Source organism: Columba livia, chromosome 5, assembly GCF_036013475.1.
Source record: "Columba livia isolate bColLiv1 breed racing homer chromosome 5, bColLiv1.pat.W.v2, whole genome shotgun sequence".
Lineage (NCBI taxonomy): Eukaryota > Metazoa > Chordata > Aves > Columbiformes > Columbidae > Columba > Columba livia.
Window position 1 is genome coordinate 40,118,219 of NC_088606.1, and position 20,007 is coordinate 40,138,225.

Consider the following 20,007-nt stretch of genomic DNA (forward strand, 5'->3'; position numbering starts at 1 on the left):
GGACAGTACTTACTGATGGACGCTCTGCCTCAATCATGTTTTCAACCTCCCTAGAAGAAAACAGAAAGTAAATAAATCAGACTATTCCCAACATTGCTTGTTTCTGTAGCTGGTTTGTAAGCAGCCACTTGAACTCTCCAAGCAGCCAGTGGTGTGTGCTGGCTTCCATTCATTACAGCTGCAGGCTCTAGATGTAGTTTTCCCCAGTTTGAGCTGGGCATCCCAAGTACCACTTCCAGGAGGGCTCCTGCCTGCTCTAATCCTCTAAAGAGCCTTAATAACACTGAACTTTGACAGGTGGGAGCAAAACAGAAGCCTTTTATGAGCATGTAACAAGGTGGATGGATGATGGCAGAGCGGCAGATGTGGTCTACCATGACTTCGGCAAAGCCTTTGACACAGTCTCCCACAGCATCCTCACAGCTAAGTTGAGGAGGTGTGGTCTGGACAATAGAGTAGTGAGGTAGATTGCAAACTGGCTTAAGGAGAGAAGCCAGAGAGTGGCAGTCAATGGTGCGGAGTCTAGTTGGAGGCCAGTATCTAGTGGAGTGCCTCAGGGGTCAGTACTGGGGCGAATATTATTCAATATATTCATTAATGATTTAGACGAGGGAATTGAGTGTACTATCAGCAAGTTTGCTGATGACACCAAGCTGGGAGGGGTGGCTGACACGCCAGAAGGCTGTGCTGCCATCCAGCGGGACCTGGACAGGCTGGAGAGTTGGGCAGGGAATAACCTGATGAAATTTAACAAGGGAAAGTGTAGAGTCCTGCATCTGGGCAGGAACAACCCCAGGTTCCAGTATAGGCTGGGGAATGACCTATTAGAAAGCAGTGTAGGGGAAAGGGACCTGGGGGTCCTGGTGGACAGCAGGATGACCATGAGCCAGCACTGTGCCCTTGTGGCCAGGAAGGCAGACTAGCAAGCTCACCTCCACCTTTATGGCCAGATAAATGGATCTGAAACTTACTCTGAAAGACTTCTTTTCTCTGAGAAGACCCTCAGGATGAATTCTCCCTCCTGGTGGGGTTCATATGTTGATGGGATGATGACGTACTCGCTGGGAGGTAACCGGAAGCGCTCAGAGATTTCTCGCATGTTTATGTAAGTTTTACTTCTAGCTTTGGAGGCATTGTAGAGGAAAAAATCCTTTTGCAAGTGGTGCTTAGTACCATGCATCTGCAGAATAAATGAATCAATTTGTCTTCAAGGAACTCTTACCCATTCCCCAGGCGGCTTGTCCTGCAGGCAGTACATGGTTGGAACAGAAAACACAAATGAAGCAGCAGCTCAGCAAGCAGGGAGCTGACAAGGGATGCTAGCTGGGAACAGACACAGAGTCTGTCACCTTGAGTTGCTACCAGATGGGTCTAGTTGGCTTCTGAGAGCTGCTCCAGAGCCCACCTGCAGAGCACTGGCTGACTTCTGCTGCGTGGGCACTTTTATCTGGCTGTTTTGCTGGATGCTAAATTGTGTGTAACCAAAATTCAGCTACGTTCCTTGAAGGGTGGCACGGCGAGGAATGGTATATGCAAATGCCTACAGGCACTGTGGTAAGGTGAAGGTACTTTTAGTGAAAAAGTGTCCTGGCCTGCACAAAACATGAATTCTGTATCTGCTAGAGAAACACGGTAATAAAATGTTCCATCGGTTCAAATACGAACATTAAGTCGAGAATTGTGGGCTAAAAACACTTGCAGGCTGTTTTCTGCAGAAGTAACTGCCTATAAAACAGCCTGCAAAAGCAACACTGAGAGTGCCATCTGCATGTTTTCCCGGTAACCTAGCCTTCAGATGAGCTTGTTTGCAAAATTTGTCATGCCAGTGATTCAGGAAAACGTAATCTGTGTACTTGTAAAACATTTTCTTCCATGGCTGAAAATATTGTTGGTTTTCCAAACAAATTTTAAGGCTATTGACAAAATGGTGTGGCTGTAGGATATAGGCCATTGGCATTATTTGCAGGAGGAAATGGAAGCGGTTTAGGGTGTTTCTGCATGGAGAGCAAAGGCAAAGTGCTCACTGATGCTGCTTCTGCAGCCTGGGCTCGTGGACCCACCAGGCAAGCCACAGCCAGGCCTCATACAGAGTAGAAGGACTGAGGAAAAGGTGCAAGTGAAAATGGGGTGGAGGCGAGAAGGAACTAAAAATTTCTCTCAAAATGTTACTAATAAACACTCAAAGCATAAAGGTTAGCAATTTCACTTCTGTTACATCCCTGAAAACAAACTTGACTGGACAGTTTCCTGCTGACTTACAGACAGGCACAACAGTAACACTAGCTGTGAGCATACAGCAAGGTGTCAATCTGCCTCCGTTCTGCTCATACCTCTTCGGGCACCTTAGGGAGAAACAAAGAGAAGAAACAGTCAGAGCTGCTAGGTGAGTCCACTTGTTTATAGACCATATATTAATAGAAGGGTGTTCACATAGATTTCTGGAGACACGGCCAGTAATTAAACTGCCCCAAGTTAGATAAATAATCTAAGGAATTTCTCTTTTCCTTTCTAGATTTCTTGGGATCTACATGAGATCTACTAATATCTGAGCTAAATACGTTTGTGCAAGGGATTGAGTAATTTGACTTCTTCATGAAATCAATAGCAGGGACAGAGGTTAATTGTATGTGTCTTGGATGTCGGTTTCTTTTTTCACACTATTCTGCCAGTGAAATATTTAGTTTCAGCAAGGATTAAAGGGAGATGGAAGAATACATGGGAAAGAATATGTTAAAATCTGGCATTGAGTCACTAAAAAAGCCTAAAAAGTGTGTTACTTATAGATGGGATAAACCCTGAGGTTACTAAGGCCTGAATGGTTACAAAGCCTTGAACTTCTTTCCTCTCTTCCAGGTTTCTGCAAAGTAAAAATTGCAGTTTGTGTAATGAGGCTGAATGCTTCAGTGACTCTCTTGGTAAATGCATACTGTCAGAATTAAAAAAGGCTGCCCAGGGAAGTGGTGGAGTCTCCATCCCTGGAGGTGTTTAAAAGGCATATAGACAAGGTTCTTAAGCTCTTAGGGACATGGTTTAGTGCTAGAGTTAGGTTAATGTTGGACTCAATGATCCTGAGGGTCTCTTCCAACCAAAATGATTCTATGATTCTATTCTATGATTTGTGACCACGATGCAAAGAACAAGGTCTAAAGCTGGTACCTCGTAGATGGCAAAGCCAATGGTGTACAGGTTGGCTCCCAGCTTGCGTTCTTTCCTCCTGTTTTTCTGCATCAGTGCAACAAGGAAGCTGCAGACAACCTCTTCATCCTCAGGATCATCATCTTCCTCCAGCAGCTTCAAGCGATACTGGGGATTGGTCCAAAATGTATCTGTGAAATCCCAGCAACAACCCAGAGCGAACATGTGAAGCTTCAGTTTTCTAACCATACTCATGATCAAAGATAACTTTTAATTTCCTTGTCTGTGGCTGCTGAGGGAAAAGGTAAAATTGGGCTAAAATGTCTAATTTTTTTTACGTGTTATGTGTTTTACATAGGTCTACCAAAACTGCACAGCAAAGGAGGACCTAAAATGAAGTATAGACATCTGGCAAATTTCCGAAACACCTAAAACTATCAGAAAGTAGATTTTCCAAGTGAAATCTAACTGCTAGAGTGAAATTAATCTCTTTTATCTTACTTGGGGCACTGTGAAGAATTTGAACAATGATTTGTCTTTGCCAGGCCTGCTTTTGGGGCTTATGAGGTGCTGGCACACACAGTGACAGATTTCCAGCTACAAAATCATGTGCCTCATCCACTGGGGAAGCAAAGATTTTCCTATGGCCAAGCCCTGATCAGGCTGTGGTATGTCTCTAATACAGTCCCCATCAAAGATGCCGTATCTCTCAAGAGATGCCGTATTGCTCACCTGGATAATTGCGGCAACCTCCAGCTGAGCAGCCTCTCACCCAGCGCCCTTCATTGACTGACACGGTCCAGGTCTGGAGTTTATCGGCTTCCAGAGTATCAGGTGTGAGGTTACAGATCTCAAGTTTTGTGAAGTGCCTCATGAAATCTTCAAATGATATCCTGCAGGAATTGAGGGGAAACTGAACCCAAATGGCATTACACAGTGGGCAGTTTCTGAAAGATCCCAGTGAAGTGGAGGAGGGGGACCAACGATACTGCCATTATTAGGGCAAGTTTGCAGTGGGAGCACCATGATTTCCTCATGCATTTGGCCTTCTGGTTCGTCAGTTAACACAAGTATAGCTCCAAATTGGGGGAAACTGAGCTGAGAGGATGGCACACAGAAAAGACGATTGAGAGCTTGTGGAAGTGCAGCATAATTAGAAGGACTGTGCTAGTGGCACTCAGGAAACCCTGGTGAGAGAATGAGGAAATTGCAGAGCAGGGCTTATTTGGAATATGAAGGGGAAGAGCGATAACTCCAATTGTTTTAGCAGATTTTTTTTTTTCTACCATTATGTGTCTCCCAAAGAAGCACAGGTTTTTGACTGATATTCTCACCAGAACTCCCCATCCTCCGCGATCTTGTGCTGTAGGCGGATTTTCTCTGCTTCATTAATGAAATTCCACTCCTCTGACCTTCAAAGGAATAAACAAGTTAGATTATGAGTTGCAATACACTTGTCATTTAAATTTCTACTCTTTACTTTAAGCCTTGTAGAGTAGAAAGTCAAAAGTCATCTTGCTACATCCAGATATTTTTTCTTTTGTGAGCCTTGCAACCATTTGTTCTCAATGCTACCCTCCTCTCCATATGCCCAGATAAATAAGCAATTGCCTTCCTTACTTCTCTCTGCCTTCTCTTCAGACTTCCTCTTAGCAGCAATCTGCTGAAATGTGTTCATTTTATTTAGCTTGAAGAAAAGTGTTTTCAGACTCTCATTGCTGGATTAACTATTGAAATTTCTTTAGTAAAACCTAATGAGAAGCTTTATCCAAACTCACTCATGAACTGACATCTTGCTTCATCCAGTTCTTTTGTAACTTAAAAGATCTTTCTACTGTCACATCTTGTTTTGAAAATGGACATTGCTGAACTTGCTAGACAGTAAAATCAGATTGACTGTGCCATTAGACTGGGCTGCCTCTTCATTTTGATTGATTTAAGCCCTTCTTAACATCTTTTTTAGGTATTCCTTTTTACAGCTTCAGCTAAGCATTCAACTATGATCAACTTCAAAGTGCATGTATCAAAATGACAGCAAAGACAGTTCAGATACCTCATCATCAAATTTTAGGGTCATGCACAAGCTGCAAAATGGCAAATAAAGTTGCAATTGTTGTTTTCAAATCCCACGAAGCTCCAGTTTACTCACTTGTCACTCCAAGGTCCGTTCCATTCCACCTGCCCCCAGGGGTTTCTCAGCCTTACCAGACGTATTTTTTCTCCTTTAAACATTGTCTAATTGAAAAAGAATGCAACAAGAATAGACTAAGAGTAGGTTCAAAAGGAAATGTTCTGTCTGCCAAATTGCTGATACCAGCTCCTCCAGTGATGGTGCTTTCCTGGGCCATCGCTCAGCCTGACCTGCTTGGGGTGAGTGAAGGAAGAGCAGGAGGTGTCTGGCTGTGGGCACCTTTGCCCAAGCGCTGAAATATCCATTTCCCCAGAATGCAAACACTTGGATAGGCTTGTTTCTCCACAAGGCTTTCATCTATTTAAATACAAATTTTGTTGCTTTGCTCATAATTTGTTTTGCTCTTTCCCCTCACAGCTTTGCTGACATGCACGGTGCCAGGCCAGTGTAGAACACAGCTCCCTGTAGCTGGAGGAAAGGGACTGTACATACCTCTTCCACAGCCGTGACAGAGTAGGCATGGCCTTTGACGAGCCCGCAAGACATCCGGGTTTCATACTGCATCGGCACTATGGTCTGTTAGACACAAGGTAAAAACTTGTAAGAGTTACGCAAAGCTCAGCCGGCTGCTCTAAGGCAGGTATTGCCACCCAGGGCTTTTCGGGTGACAGGTTTTTTTGTCTTGTTTGCTTCTTTGCATTTGCCAAGGTGGACAAGCTTAGTGCCCACAGAATTAATGTTGTTGGTTAGAAAGGATTGAAGCATGAACTAAAAAAGGAACAAGTTAACATCAATCAGAAAGGACATTTTATGATTTACTTTTTGCCTTTGTGTAGGTTACTGCTTTTCGCACTTGGAACATGCTAGTATATAGCCTGCTTAATAAAAATAATTAGATTTCCTATTAGTAGGACTATTCAGCCCTTTCTGGGATAGTATGTTCGAAAAAAGCTTTTATGTATTAACTGGAAACATCAGAGCAGATGAACACCTAGAAGAATACTTTCATCTTTACACATGGCTGCTATCTTATCACCATGACATTAAAACACCCTATTTAATACACTGTTTCTACTAACTTACAGGGTTAAAAAAATCCCGTGGAACTGTAGATTTTATTCCATAATTGTTAAAATCCTCATGATTGAAATTTTTTTCCAACTGACGTTCAGGAAGGGCATAGCTTTCTTCAGCAATGTGTTGCCCAGGTGTAAATACATTTGCTCTCTTGGTAACCAACTCTTAGTGTGTCTGATTGATTTTTATTTGCCAATCTCAGAATGCTATTTATTTGGGAGATAAAGAACTGAGAGCAAGACATCAGGTACACACAGTCCATTGTACTTGTAGGTGAGATCACTGAGATCAGTGAGAAGAGAAGGCTCTGCTATGTGCACATGGACTATCTGTAGAAGTTCTCCTCCTCCATTATGTCTGTCACGGACAAATGACAGCAAGGCCCTGCCAGTAACTCTGCCATCCCTTCTCAACACATCTGAGGGCATGGGAAAGGCAGAGCTGGAAATGGAGAATTAGTGAGGTCACACAGATACATTCTCAGTTTACACAGGGAGGATCTCATCCAAGTATTTCCTGGCTGTCCCAATTATTTTCCGTTATTTCCCCTCTGCTCCTGTTTATTTTCTTTTTTTTCTTTGTTCCCGTTTCAACAATTTTTATGCCTATAACCTCATATCTATTTCATTTTTTTCTTCATTTCTACCCACATTGTTAACATAATTACTTATCAGAACTCCTTTCTCTCTTTCCTATTTAAGAATATTAACTTCTGCTGGTGCCCTTGGCCACTTCTTGTGCTTCTGCAGCCTGCACTATCTGCCTCTTTCATCAAGAGCTGTGATTCTTTTTCTGGTGATGGCTCAGGAATGTGTCATAACCAGCAGCATAACAGCTGCTGGGGCAGCAACTACAGACAGTTTCACAACCTTCTTTCAGCAGATAGTCACTGGGGAGGAAGTTTCCCCCAAAACATGGGTGATTTGGGCAGCCATGCTTGCAAAACAAGATAGTCATCCTCAGCTTTCCTGAAGAATTACATCATTTCAGTCTTTCAGGAAGACTAAACAGGGATGTCAAAAGAGGAAAAAAATCAGCTATTTCTGACGCAAATACTGAGGACAGTTTGCACAACCAAACGTTTTAGACAATGTAATTATGGAGAGTTTGTTGTTTTTTTTTTTTTTTTTTTTCCCCTTTCTCTGTAAAGCAAGAGACATAATTTTATCGTCATGGAAATGGAGCTCCCTAAGGGACAAGGTATAACAGCTGCCTGATGGAGAGAAGGAGAAGGCAACGTGTCCTGCTACAGATTTGAAAGCTTTTAAGTTTACCAGTATGGGATTTTTCTTAAACAGCTTTAACATCCCCCTCTTTTTTTTTTTTGCTAGATACTTACATATGCAGGAGTTATTTTGTATTTCATCACACATATAAAACTCAACATGTTTTTCGTCTTTCTTGTGAGGTGCTTTAAATGAGAATATTAATGGCAGTAATCTGAACAGAGCATCCTGAGAGCAATCTCCCCTCCATTAGTGGGCAGAGCTTCATAGCACTCTGTCTCAAAATAAGTTCACCAAGTGCTTTTGTGCCTGGAGTGAGAGCCCTGTAGAACTTGTTTTTATTTCTTTCACATGCCCCCACACTTGGGGATCTTGTTCTATTCTTGTATTTAAATTTTTGTGTTCTCTCCATCTTTTGCAAACAAGTGACTTCATAAAATGCACTAGACATTTTGTGTTCTGGAAATTATAAACCCGTGCCACAAGCCAATAGCCCTTTGCCTCAGTATCAGTGAAGCCCTCAAGTATCAGCCACTGTGTTTGAAAGCACTGAAGTATTTTAACACATATGTCAAATAACATCCATAAGAACAAGATTTTAGTGTTGGGAATTCAGGGAAGCCAAATAAGGATTTAAAAGCATAAATGATATGTTTCTCTAACTGTCTGTAACTAAAAACACTGTGAAGTCAACCGCTTCTGGAGACATACAAACCCAGGCTGGCCTCTCATCCGTTCCCTGGTAGTCTACAGTGGGGTGAGTCATCTGTGCGTTTTCTAGATTCTTCACCATTCGAGCAATCAGTTCCCCAATGTCACTCCGAGGAGCTGATCCATAGGAAAAGCCGAGGTGATCCTGGCACAGAGAACGGGAGAAAAATATCATGCAGAAAGATGAGGCAGGGATAGGGAAGATAAATGATACAAGAAAGGTGAGTGGTAAAAGATAACCTAGATAACTTCTTCCTCATTATGTCCATACTTATCTACAGTGGTTGGTAGCACTGATTGTTCTCCTTCCTTTACTGCAACTTCATGCTCCCCAATCATTATGGAAATTATTTTTTTTAAACTTCTAAATTTACCACAATAAAACAAGAAAATCTGAGGCCATGTTGGCAATCACAGGATTAATTTCCTAAGTGTTTTCACACTTAGGATCTTTGACATGAAGATTTGTGTCTTAACAGAGTTGCAGCACCCACATACTAATCTCATTTCACTGGGGGAGGACACTGAAGGTGGGGAGTGCTGGTTTTGCTGATCACACCCCTTCTCTCCACCTCCATGTTCTGCTTCTGCTCATTTCCCTTTCGGTGCTTGCTAGTTGCTGGTGCCTAGGGGAGATTACTCCATCTCCTAGATGTTTGCTATGTGGACTAAATCAAGCAGTTCCAAAAGTTGCCATATATTTGACTACAGATGAAGAGGTCCCTCTCCTCTGCTATTTTTTATGTCTCATCTGCAAAGTTCATATGGACTCACATCAATGGAGCTGGCCATGAGGGATCCTCTGTCGATGGCATGTTTCATGATTTTATAGATATCTTTAGGGGCGTCCCTTATCTCGTAGAACTCTGTGACTCCTCCAGTGAAGTCCTCCATGGCTTCGGTGGTGTTGCCTCCTTTCAAAGCCTCATATGATCCATGGAGTCTTGGAAAGCCAGAAGAAAAAGATACTCTTTTACACAGATAAAAATACGTACCTATATATTTATATCTATCTTGTGTGTGTATGAATATAGATATGTAAACACATGTCCAAAAGTACCCCACAAACCATCTGTTTGGTAACCCACAAGATAAAATTTTTAAAACATGCACCTGCACATACTAAAAAAAAAAATAAAGAGAAAATATATAGAGAATCAAATGTAGAACTTTGAATGAGCAGCAAAATGCCCTAGAAAATATGCTTTAGCTCTTCCCCAATTTTGAGGCATGAGAATCTATGGGAAAAGGTACTAGTACATTCAGAGCCTCTCTGTGTGCTCATCACAGGACCTGCACGCAGTGGTTCAACCACCGCCCCAGCCAAAGCCTGGTCGGGGAGCCTGGCACGGTCCAGCAGGTTGGTTTACTTTGCATAGGCCTTTTCCAGGAGGGCGCTCCAGAACTCGTTGCGCTGGGAGGACTTGGTAAAGACCAGCTGGTTGTTGTATGTGGGCAAGCAGTCATCGATGACGACATCCACCCAGTCTCCGTAGCGCCAGAACTAAATAAAGGCAAACAGAACAAAACCCTGGGTTGATTTGGTGCAGGGATGGGAAGAGAGAGGAGAAATGTGGAAATTAACTGCTTCGTCATGTGGCAAAAAGTGAGGGCTTCTCCCCGGTAACACGTGCAGGAGAGTGAGAAGTCCCGTAGGAGAGCCAAGGGAAATGTGGAAAGCAGTCAATATTTTCTGAATAAGTGGTTCTTCAATAACTTGTTTTTGACAGAGCAGCTGCTTGTGGGACTAAAAATAGATGCTCTGGCCAGCTACCCGCCTGTCTGTGCCAGCTACAGCACTGCATCTGAGCAGCAAGGCAGGACAGGCCATCTGTCGCTGTCCCTTACGTGCAGGACACAGCGATGTGCAAATGTGTCCTTGGTGGGTTAATACTCCTCATTGCCTGTATGGGCTGGCCCTTCTGTGACTGAGCTGTTGGAAGAGTTTGGGGCGAGGCAATTCAGTCCCTCTTCCTTCCCCACTGTCACTCATGTTTTCAAAGGTTGGAGAAGTGGGAGGGAAGAGCACGCACAGAGCTGAGCCCTCCCACGGGTAAATACTGTTACATCTGCTTCCTGCTAGCAGACGGGACTCACCTGGAAGTGAAAGATGCCGGCATAGTTTTGTATGAAGGACTGGTCATGAGGTATGACTCTACAGAGGAGTTTTTTATTCAGCGTCAGGCAAGCAATGGCAGCCAGGAACCAGCAGTCACCTGGAAATGAGCAGAAGCAGCAGACAAAATGTAGGGACAGGGCAGATATAATCAAAGGGAAAACCTGAGATCCTGAAAAGTGAGTTGTTAATTCTCAGCAGAGCATGAGGATTGCAGGAGAGGGCTCTGCTCTATGTATTCTGCAGTACTTTAGCACTAATTTATTTGCACTCTGGAAATGCTCATTGGCATCATTCATGGCTAGATACATGCCTGTTAAATAGATGATGTTCCTGTAATTTAGAAAAAGCCTAAAATCTGATGAGCACTGTTACCTGTGTTAAGAATTCCCTGTCTCATGGGAATGGCTATCTGACTTGCCACATTAGTTGTCCTTCCAAGCTTAGGACAGAGAGCAGCTGAGAGATAACTGTCTCCCATGTGGAGCTGTGTACAGCTGAGGTTCAGCCTCTCGTTTTCATTTTCTGCTCTCAAGATAGATCACTGTTCCAGCCATCATTCTGTGGGGCCTCTTTCCTGCTTCATTGCTCTGACACATTTTCCAATTTTGAATGTGCCTCCATTGTTGTGAACACTGTCCCCTTCAGTGCTTTTCAGTTCCTCCCTCAGACTCTTGCACAAGTTTGCTGCCTCTGTGGCAGCTCTGGGAAAGTGACTTTCTCCTATAGTACCTCTGTGTTCAGCAAAGGATGCCTCAACCCTTAATTAAGTCACCCTAGCTGCTACTGTAAGAGAGGCTATGGGGTAAGCTTGCCTGAGCAGTGTGAATTAGTGGGGTGAGAAAATTATATGAGGCAGTGAAAACTAAACCTGATTGCAGAGAGTTGTAAAAGAAATTTATGAAACTGGTGGAGTGATAAAACATATAGAAATACATATACGTATATATTCTGGAAAGCCAACTCTATACATATAGCAGTAAATTCTAAGTTACCTATTTCCCCTTAGAAAGGATGTGGGGTCCACTGTGAACAGGAATTTTCTAAACTATCCAATGTTCAGCAGAAATCAAAAAGGTAAACAGTGCTATGAGTAATTGGGGAAGTAATAGAAGACAAAAGAGAGAACATACTATGCACATAAATTCATTTGCATCCACACCTTGGCACCTGTGAAGTTCTGCTCACCTCAAAAAGAAAGGCAGTTTTAAATACATGTTGTAAAAAGTACTGGTAAGGTGATAGGGACAGTCAAAAGTACAGAACAACACTTAAATGAAAAGATTAACATGTATTAGGATGTAATAGCTCAGAAAAAAGGTCATAGGAGAAGTTATAAAACCATGAAAAACATGGGAAAGCTGAGTGGGAAATGACTTTACAAGGCAGCCCAGGTGAGTGTCACCTGGACGATGTGCGGAGGCATCACTTGTACCTAAGTAGAGGCTCTATATATCAAAGTCTTCGAGCATCTGAGCTTAAGGTCTTCAATATAGGGGTTGTCTTTGAGTATAAGGCACACTTAGAGGCCTTCAAAAGCTCCTGTATGGAAATAACAGGACTAAATAACTGAAAAAATACAACAGTAGCTGATTAGATTTTTCTCTCAGTCAAGTAACTCCTTCTCTTTATCTCTTATACTTTTCTTAACTAATTTTGTCCCTCCTAAATGCCCAAAAGGAAGGCCAAATGGTGCTTTCTAAGACACTTATTATATTAGTCCATGAAAAGCAAAACACTTTGCAAAGCATCTTTTGATTACAGCTCTTCCTTAAATTGCTACTAGGCAGATATCAATGATTTTCTACAGAGAGAAGGAATCAGTAGATATGTAGTGTTACGCTGAGACAGAGGATTTCAAATAGCACCTTGGAAGCAAAGGAAAATGAAGTGATGCAGACTTTACAAAGAGCAGAGTTGACGTAAGAATTTCATACCTAATTCTCCTTGGCAGATATCTGTTCTGTTGGCTCCACCAATAATAAACCGTGGATTCTCACAGATTTCCTGCAAAATATAAACAGATGGATGAGCAGGAAAGACATGCACTATTATGCCTGTTCGCCACAGAAATAAAGGCTGTCTTAGGACAATGCTTTCCTGTAGGATAGTTTGTGGATATTAAAATCTCTTGCAGAGTTTTCAACTGCAGAGTTTCACTACAAAAATGTTTTGGAATCTGGATGTTCCAGACTTCAGCCAGAGTTTTCTCCATGTATCTATGGGGTCTAATAGCTAACCTGGGGGGCTCCCTCTGTATGTGGGTCAAACACATTAAAATTAGAAGAATGGTGAAAAATATTTTTCTACACAATAATGAAAAAAAAAACAAAATCCAAAAAACAAACAACACTGGAGGAGACAGGAGAGCCAGTCAGTAGAAAAAGCATCAGGGGATCAGATTAAATTCTTTAAAAATGACTGCAGGTTTAAGGTGTACAATTTGCAGTAACTGTCAGGGCACTAATAGGGTTGAAGAATGCATTGTATCAGGAATGAACCCCAGTAATACTCCTCCTTAAATATTTGATCCTGGACAAATTTTAATTCTCAGGAATAATCAACTGCTGTTTAAGATATTTTATTTTTGTCCCCCTGTTGCAGTATTTAATTGCCAATGCTGCATTCAGAAATGTATACAGATATCATCTGTCTCTGAGGACAGGAAGCTCTTCTTTTGTCCTGCACTTAGCACAATGTATTTGGTTTGTCAGTATTTATACTAATACAGAATGGGCACAAGATGCTGTACAGGCATAAGTAATTAAGGAATTGCTGTAGAGGGGGAAGGACTATGTAGAAACTACCAGCAAATGAGGTGGGACTATTGCAGGATTACACAGAACCTCTTCTGTATGGAACAAAGGACCTTGGGGTATAGGAAAGCCAAGGGAAGAAGTAGGTACAAAAAAGAAAAAGAAAAAATCTTCCTTTATCCCACCTCTCATACTCAAATATGTGGTATGGGGAAGAAAGAAGACAGTTAACTTTTGGACCTATCTCTTGTGAGGGTAAGGAAAGAAAGATATTGCAACTGAGAACCGCTTTCCTGAGCAGCTGTAAATCGGGAAGAAGACAAAGTGTAGTCAAAGCACCCGATCTGCTGGAAGATGCAGGGCTGGAGTGGGAAGGGGAAAGAAGAAACAAGTGACAATTGCTTGTGTGGCAGTACAAGCAGCTGATGCTACCTCTGCCATCTACAGCTTTTTTTCCTTTGGCATCAGGGTAGCTCTGGAGTTTCCCAGACTCATGTTTCAGGTCCAGTAGCTTCACTTGGCTTGAGCCCACTTTTTTGCTCCTTCACAGTAATTGGCAGAGTTGCTGTGATGTAAATATTTGGATTGGTCATATAGCCAGACAGAGAGACCAGCTTCTGGCTCCCCCTAGGAGTCTCCTTACTCTCCTTGACAGAGAGAATGGAGGGATTGTCCTGTTATTTTGGGCTTCGGCCAGCTGTCCTGGGGTTCAGTTCTGTCAAGGCAGCTGTTTGAGATGCCTTCATGCTTTTCTCCACCCAATTGCTTTGTTGAAAATATTCTTCCTCACATTCCTGTGGTGCTCTCCTGAAATCTAGCTGTGAGATGCCAGGGTTTTGGATTGTGTTTTTTCAACCTCTATTAACTGTATTTTAGCTTGATCCTGCTCCTGTTGAAGTTAGAAGCTCTGAAATCCAGCATGCTGTCTCTGTGTTTTAGATGAAGGTAGTTAGATGGTGCCTAAGTGTTTCCCAATATTCAATGTACAGCAATGATTGTTCATTTATTGCATCTTGGGCTCATCTGCTTTGGAGGGTGGTTGGTAAAGGAATGCAAAGGAAAGAATCATACAGTTGCTATATGGACTGATTTAGCCATGACAGCAATGCTTTTCTTGCTTTTCTTGATGATGGCCAGGTGCGTTTAGCACACTGTGGATACACTTTTAATATTGTATTACCCTAGTTTTCCTCTGGCTGTGCCAGTTGTGCTGAGAACAGCCAAAGTTACAGGGAAAGGTTTCAAGCTCTTCCAAGCTGATGAGAAGTACTCAGCCAGCAGAGTCAGACGACCTGCTGTTCAAGATGCAGGTGGCAGCTCTGTCCCTCCAGACTTCCTGGCTGAGGGAGGGATTGCCCTTCATCTCTTAGGTCAAGTTATCACAGAGAATCCAAATAGGTTGCACTTCACTGATGCAACGACTCATCTAGAAGGAGTCTCTTTTGATGTGAGTGCCTCAGACTGCCTTGGTTCTATCCAAAGGACCCGTGTGTTCACCGGGTTGATTCAGTTCAGACTGTAATTTCATTACAAAGAGTCAAGGTTACAGCAAGGGAGACAGAGAATCAGCAAAAAAACATTAGTAGTGCTGCTTTCTGGGCAAAGGCTACTTATGAGTCAGTTGGAAGGAAGGACTGGAAAATGCAAGGGCAGCATGCAACTAAAAATGGCTCTTGACCTTTGTTACATTTTTCATTAGCTTTTCTTCTGTGTCAGGAAAAATCCTTCAGTCAGCTTATACTGTTGCAGCAAAAGGCATTCATTCCTTTAAAAACTGCTGTTAATAAACTATGGCATTCTAAGTAAATTCTATTAAGTGACCCTATCAAGTAGAGGAAGCACCTTCTTTGACCGGCCTAAGATAATTTGTAGCCTCCTGTTCCTCCCTTGGGCCTTTGATGATCTAGACCATGCTATTAAATGGCTGTGCTGCAGACTTTGAGGCAGAGCTGGACATTGTCAGACATCAAGCTGGTTTTAGAGTTTCAGAGCTGAGCTATCCCCATCTGAAAGTCCTGCCTTGGTGGCACTAAACACCATCTTCGTGGTACTGCCACAAACTTTGTGATTACTGAATTCAAACAGCTTCACACCTGTGCAGCAGATGATCTGACTAATGCATTTTCATTCTAAGCAAAATCCATTAGTCTGCTGACTTGATTTTTTTTTTTTTCATCATGGAAAGAAAGCCCCTCCTACTGATCTTCTTGGCTGTGGAGTGGATCACCATAGGGAATTCACTGAATCTGGCAGTTAATGCTGTGAGCAAGGAGAATGACAATGGTGTATCTGAAAGCACAGTGTCACAGCAGAGCCTTCCTATTAATGTCCTAGTGTCATTAGATCCAAACAAGACTGCAGCAGGACCTCTCAGTACTCTGCACCATGTTGTAATACAGACTTCTGTCCCACCTCTCCATGATCAGTGACCTCATTCCTGCTCCCAGCTGAGAGAAGCATCTGCAGGCAGCACAGGCGTGGGAGGCTGAGGCCATTAAGAAACCTGAGCACAGCTCGTCACTGAGCTGGATATAACCTGGTGCAGGTGAGAACAGCCCTTTGTGCTTCTCTCACCTTCCATGGGTGAGTGAATGATTTAATATTATGCATTAACAGAGGGGGATTTTATTTCCCCTCTACATACCTAAACCACATTCATGCCTGCTCTCAACAAAAACACTGGATGAATCCCACAGTCTTTACCCAGAGAAACTTTCAGGGCTGTCACTTGGCTTTTGCCCAAGTTGAGTATCAGGAGGTCTGCTCTGTGCATTCATGTCATGGCGTGGCAGTCACTGGCTGGGTAGAATTACAGGGGCCTTCTCTCCACCCCCACGCCAAGGCTCACAGCTGCCCTGCATAGCAGCTGTCCTTCTGACGGTAAAGCACAAGACCAATCCTTGTGCCCTGGCTGCCCTCACAGCAGCAGAGGCTGATCATTTTGGGAGGAGGCGGGGGAGAACCTGACCTCCAGGTAGCACAAACCACAGAGAGAAAAGCCTGTAGGGCCAGAGACATGAGAGCCAGGAGTAGCTCTGGGGCTGGACACCTCTCACCACCTCAGTAATTGCAGGAGTCTGGAGGAAAAGATCGAGCCACAGCAGGGCCATTGCCAGGGGAAGCGGGCAGACACCAGGCCCCAGCAGCCCACATGTGGGAGGAGGAGCTGCCCACGCCGGGCTCAGCAGGCGCCTCCGCTCAGAGCTGGGCATCAGGGCAGTGTCATCCCTCTGGCTGACTTGCTGTGGGGTCCTTGTAGCACGCAGGTGCAAAAGCAGACACATAACCTTTCTGTATGTCAGCACAGTGTGCTGAGAGCTACAGCAGAGAAGCACCATTCAGCTGAGGAACGGCACCATCATCAGTGCTCGGTTATAGCGTTGGTAACTGGCAAACATGTGCCCTTTAGATTAACATTGTGATTCCTCAAATTATACTTGGAGCTTCTGGAAAAACTTGCACTCATCATTCCCAGGTGGATTAATGTCATTGCATATGAGACTCACTTAAAGCCAGCATTAAAATGTAATGTATATTATAGTCTCAATACATTGATCTGCTGTGGTAGGAGGAGCTTGGGTATGAATTGGTTAGGTGGCATGACTAGGGTGACTCAGAAAGCCAGAGGCAGTCAGGAACAGGTTGCCTATTTCCAGCTCTCTGTTTTGAATGAGATCTTTGGAGCACGTTGATCACTTGTTTGTATTTCTAGGGGTATGTGGCATATACAATATTCTATAGAAATCAGGGAAACAATCTAGAGTGAAGCCAGTGTTGTGATATTATCTCAGGACTTCTGAACTGTCTGGTATTTTGTTTTCTTTTGGAATATGTTATCAAGTCTGATTCAATTCAAGTTCGACCTGAATTTCAAAGTGATTGAGAATTACCACTTTATAAGACTATAAGCTAGTCACTTTCTTTGCCAAGAAAATGCTATTGCAATTCAATAAGAAAAGGAGTTGTTCATATCTTTACAGACTATTACAAAACATGGCCTGTGCAGTCAGATCTTTACATTTGGTGCTTCAATGATTGCTTTAATCTCTTAGCAAAACTCTCTTTAGACCAGTATTACTAGTTTCTATTCATTTGACTTTATGATGTTCTTTTGTGTCTATTGTGGCTAATTGTGTATAAAATATCAGATAAGTCCTCCTACTGGTGCCATATAACCTACAGTCTCTATGTCCAATGAAGCAAAGTCCTGGGTCAGTTTGAGATCAGCACCAATAAATACAGGTCTTTTGCATCAGCACCCAAGAGAAGTCTCGGTTTGCGGTTCTGGTATGGATGACAATGTAGGGGATACATTATAAAAGGAGAAAGCGTTATACTTGAGTGTCTCCTCTTTGGGGACCTCCTGGGTACAGCAATGACCTGTTTAAAACAAACACATTTGCAATAGAAGGCACAGGTATCTCTGTAAATTAGCCCAGTGTGTTCCCATCAGGAAAGCCATCTCTGTTGGGGTCAGGACCAACTGGATCCATGATCCCACAGCACCCCAGCACTCAGCAGGTGCAGACTGCAGCTCTCTGCATCTCCTGCTTCTGCTCTGCCTGCAACTGGAACCACATCAGGTTGCTTGAACACCTGTGTAGAAAGAACACAGACAGCTTTGGCCTTGATGTTTAGGTTGTATTTTGAGTCTTTCTACAGTCCACAGCATGTTGTTCCTACATGAGTACTAAGTATATAGCTCCCAAACTTATTTCTAGTGAGTGGCTTAGAAAAAAACCTTTGGGATAGAGACCCTGAAGTCTGAACCTTTCCAAAAACAAAGGCTTGATCTGTGCATGCTCAGTTATATTAGACAAGTTTGAGGTTACATTGTGCTTTTTAAAATATTGTGATGCTTTCTCATATACACATTTGCAGTCTGTCTGCCCCAGGGTGCTGGCACTCATCCACTATACTCCTTTATCGCTTTCTTCTCCGCAGAAATAGGGGAAACTAATCCCTTTAAGATGATTGACTTGTGGCTGCATTTAACTCATTCACACATATTTCCAGGGGCTGATGCAGCCGCGGTGATGATGAAGGAATGACGGAGCACACACGCACAGGGCATGGCAGATGGGGGAGTCACGTTGCTCCCCCCACATTGCTCACGTTGTTGTTGTTGTGACAGTGGCACATGGCCTTCCCCTGTGTCTGCAACAGCTTCCCACAACAGCTCCAGGTCTTTTGCAATTTAGTTACGTTCCTGTGGTTTTATTTACCACCACTGACTCTGCCACTGAAGCACAGATTTGGGTGTTGGGGATACAGCAAATGTAGAAAAGAAGGCCAAAGACTGCCAGAGAGATGGGGGAGCTGTAGAATCTCCCCAGAGCGATGTCCTCACTGCTGGAGAGGAGATGGCAGGGGCTGAGGAGCATCCGGGGCTGCTTCTCTGGAGGAGAGCAGCCACCCAGCAGGAATGACAAAGGAGAACTCCTCCTGCAGGGGGATCGGGAATCAGTTGGTCACTCAGGAATTAATCCTCTGCCTGTGAGACACTGAGGGTGGGAAAGAAGAGGCAGGCTGGCCGGGGAATGCCCACAAGATGGGAAAAAGAAATGGGATTAGTAGGCAGGAGTGGGTCCTCATAGTGAGTCAAACACCAATGCTCATGTTAAGGGGATAATATGGTAAACAACCTTTGCAAGTTGGCCAAGCAATGCTGGGAACAAACAACTGAAAAAAGCATGTTTCAGACCACAACCTGTCCTTTTCACAGATTAGCAAAACAGCATAATATTAAAGTTGTAAGTGAAATACGGTAGTGTTTAAAAACTAAGCCTCAGCAAACCCGATAACTTGCTGCAGGATGAAGAGAATTTTTCTTCGGAAATTTCAGTCAAGAATATCCCCAGCAAATTATGCAGACAATTAAATTCTGTATTTCTTTTCCTATCTATTTCATTCCATCTTTTTTTTTTAATTGGTTAGTTTCATTTTGATTTATTTTAGTCATTATATACACACTAATCAGAGCTTCCACAGCCCTAGTTAGATATCTTCCAGGAGAGCTCTAAGGAAATACACTTTCAGCTTATTCCCCTGCCTTCCTTGACATAAACTTTCTGAAAAAAATGTGAGCTCAGAGTGAATACTTTAATTTACAGAAAGTAAAAGGCACTCAGCAAACACGTTACTTACACGTGGTCTTTTCCATTCAAACTTGATGGGGATTTTCTGGCTATAGAAGAGGGAGGACTCATTTGGTGGGAAATCAGGATCTTCGTAGAGAATGTTTTTCTCCAGGCACTTCTTGTGAAGCTCTTCATAGGTCTTCTCCTTTACTCTGATAATGGGCTGGTTGCGGCTTATAATGGCAGAATAAATCCCCCCTGTGCCCCCACCTGCACCCTCGGTTGTAGTGCTGGTAGCAGGGCTGGGAACTGACCCAGCAGCTGTTTGCTGAGCCACCGTTGCATTTATGGCGGACGGCATGGGAATCTGGCTTAAAGCAAATGTCGAAAGAAAGCAAGATCTTGCAAACTGGAAGGAAACTGGAGAGAAGAGGAAGTTGCTGTGTAAACCGCTTTTTCTATCCGTTGAAAGTCTCCTAGTCAAATTTGCAAGCAATAAAATTCCACGTGGTTGAGCACGTCATGCATCATCTTGAAGGGCAGTAATTTATTATAAGAAATTGGAATTTATTCCTTGATGTGGAACAAGGTAATCTCTTGGCTAACTCCCGTGCCTCAGTGGCAGTATCTACAGCATGTGTGTGTGCCTGCCTGTGCGTATAAGTGTCCGGAAGGGCCAAGCTTTAACCCGTGAAATCTAAAAATAACTGCACGCAAAGAGAGAGGGGAAGTGAGAGGGAGGGGGTTAGTGAGATGGTGTCCATCTGCTGTGCAG

General features: G+C 43.2%; 1 protein-coding gene across 7 annotated transcripts in view; it reads right to left on the reverse strand.

The window, feature by feature from the left end:
• Positions 1-19,888, reverse strand: part of CAPN3 (calpain 3) — a 29,491-nt gene extending 9,603 nt beyond the window's left edge. For 2 of the 7 annotated variants that reach the window (XM_021287239.2, XM_021287238.2), the window contains exons 1-14: positions 19,300-19,880; positions 12,334-12,403; positions 10,378-10,496; positions 9,651-9,784; positions 9,055-9,223; positions 8,285-8,425; positions 5,759-5,842; positions 5,285-5,370; positions 4,470-4,547; positions 3,868-4,028; positions 3,157-3,326; positions 2,331-2,342; positions 972-1,180; positions 14-50 (exon numbers count right to left, since the gene is read on the reverse strand). In XM_021287239.2, the coding sequence (XP_021142914.2) occupies positions 14-50; positions 972-1,180; positions 2,331-2,342; positions 3,157-3,326; positions 3,868-4,028; positions 4,470-4,547; positions 5,285-5,370; positions 5,759-5,842; positions 8,285-8,425; positions 9,055-9,223; positions 9,651-9,784; positions 10,378-10,496; positions 12,334-12,403; positions 19,300-19,593 (1,764 nt within the window). In that variant the 5' untranslated portion in view covers positions 19,594-19,880. Of the gene's footprint in view, positions 1-13; positions 51-971; positions 1,181-2,259; positions 2,343-3,156; positions 3,327-3,867; positions 4,029-4,469; positions 4,548-5,284; positions 5,371-5,758; positions 5,843-8,280; positions 8,426-9,054; positions 9,224-9,650; positions 9,785-10,377; positions 10,497-11,529; positions 11,657-12,333; positions 12,404-19,299 lie in introns of those variants that run through there. The other 5 variants (XM_021287237.2, XM_021287240.2, XM_065065898.1 and 2 more) reach the window with 5 other exon arrangements.
• Between the last annotated feature and the right edge of the window lie 119 nt (positions 19,889-20,007).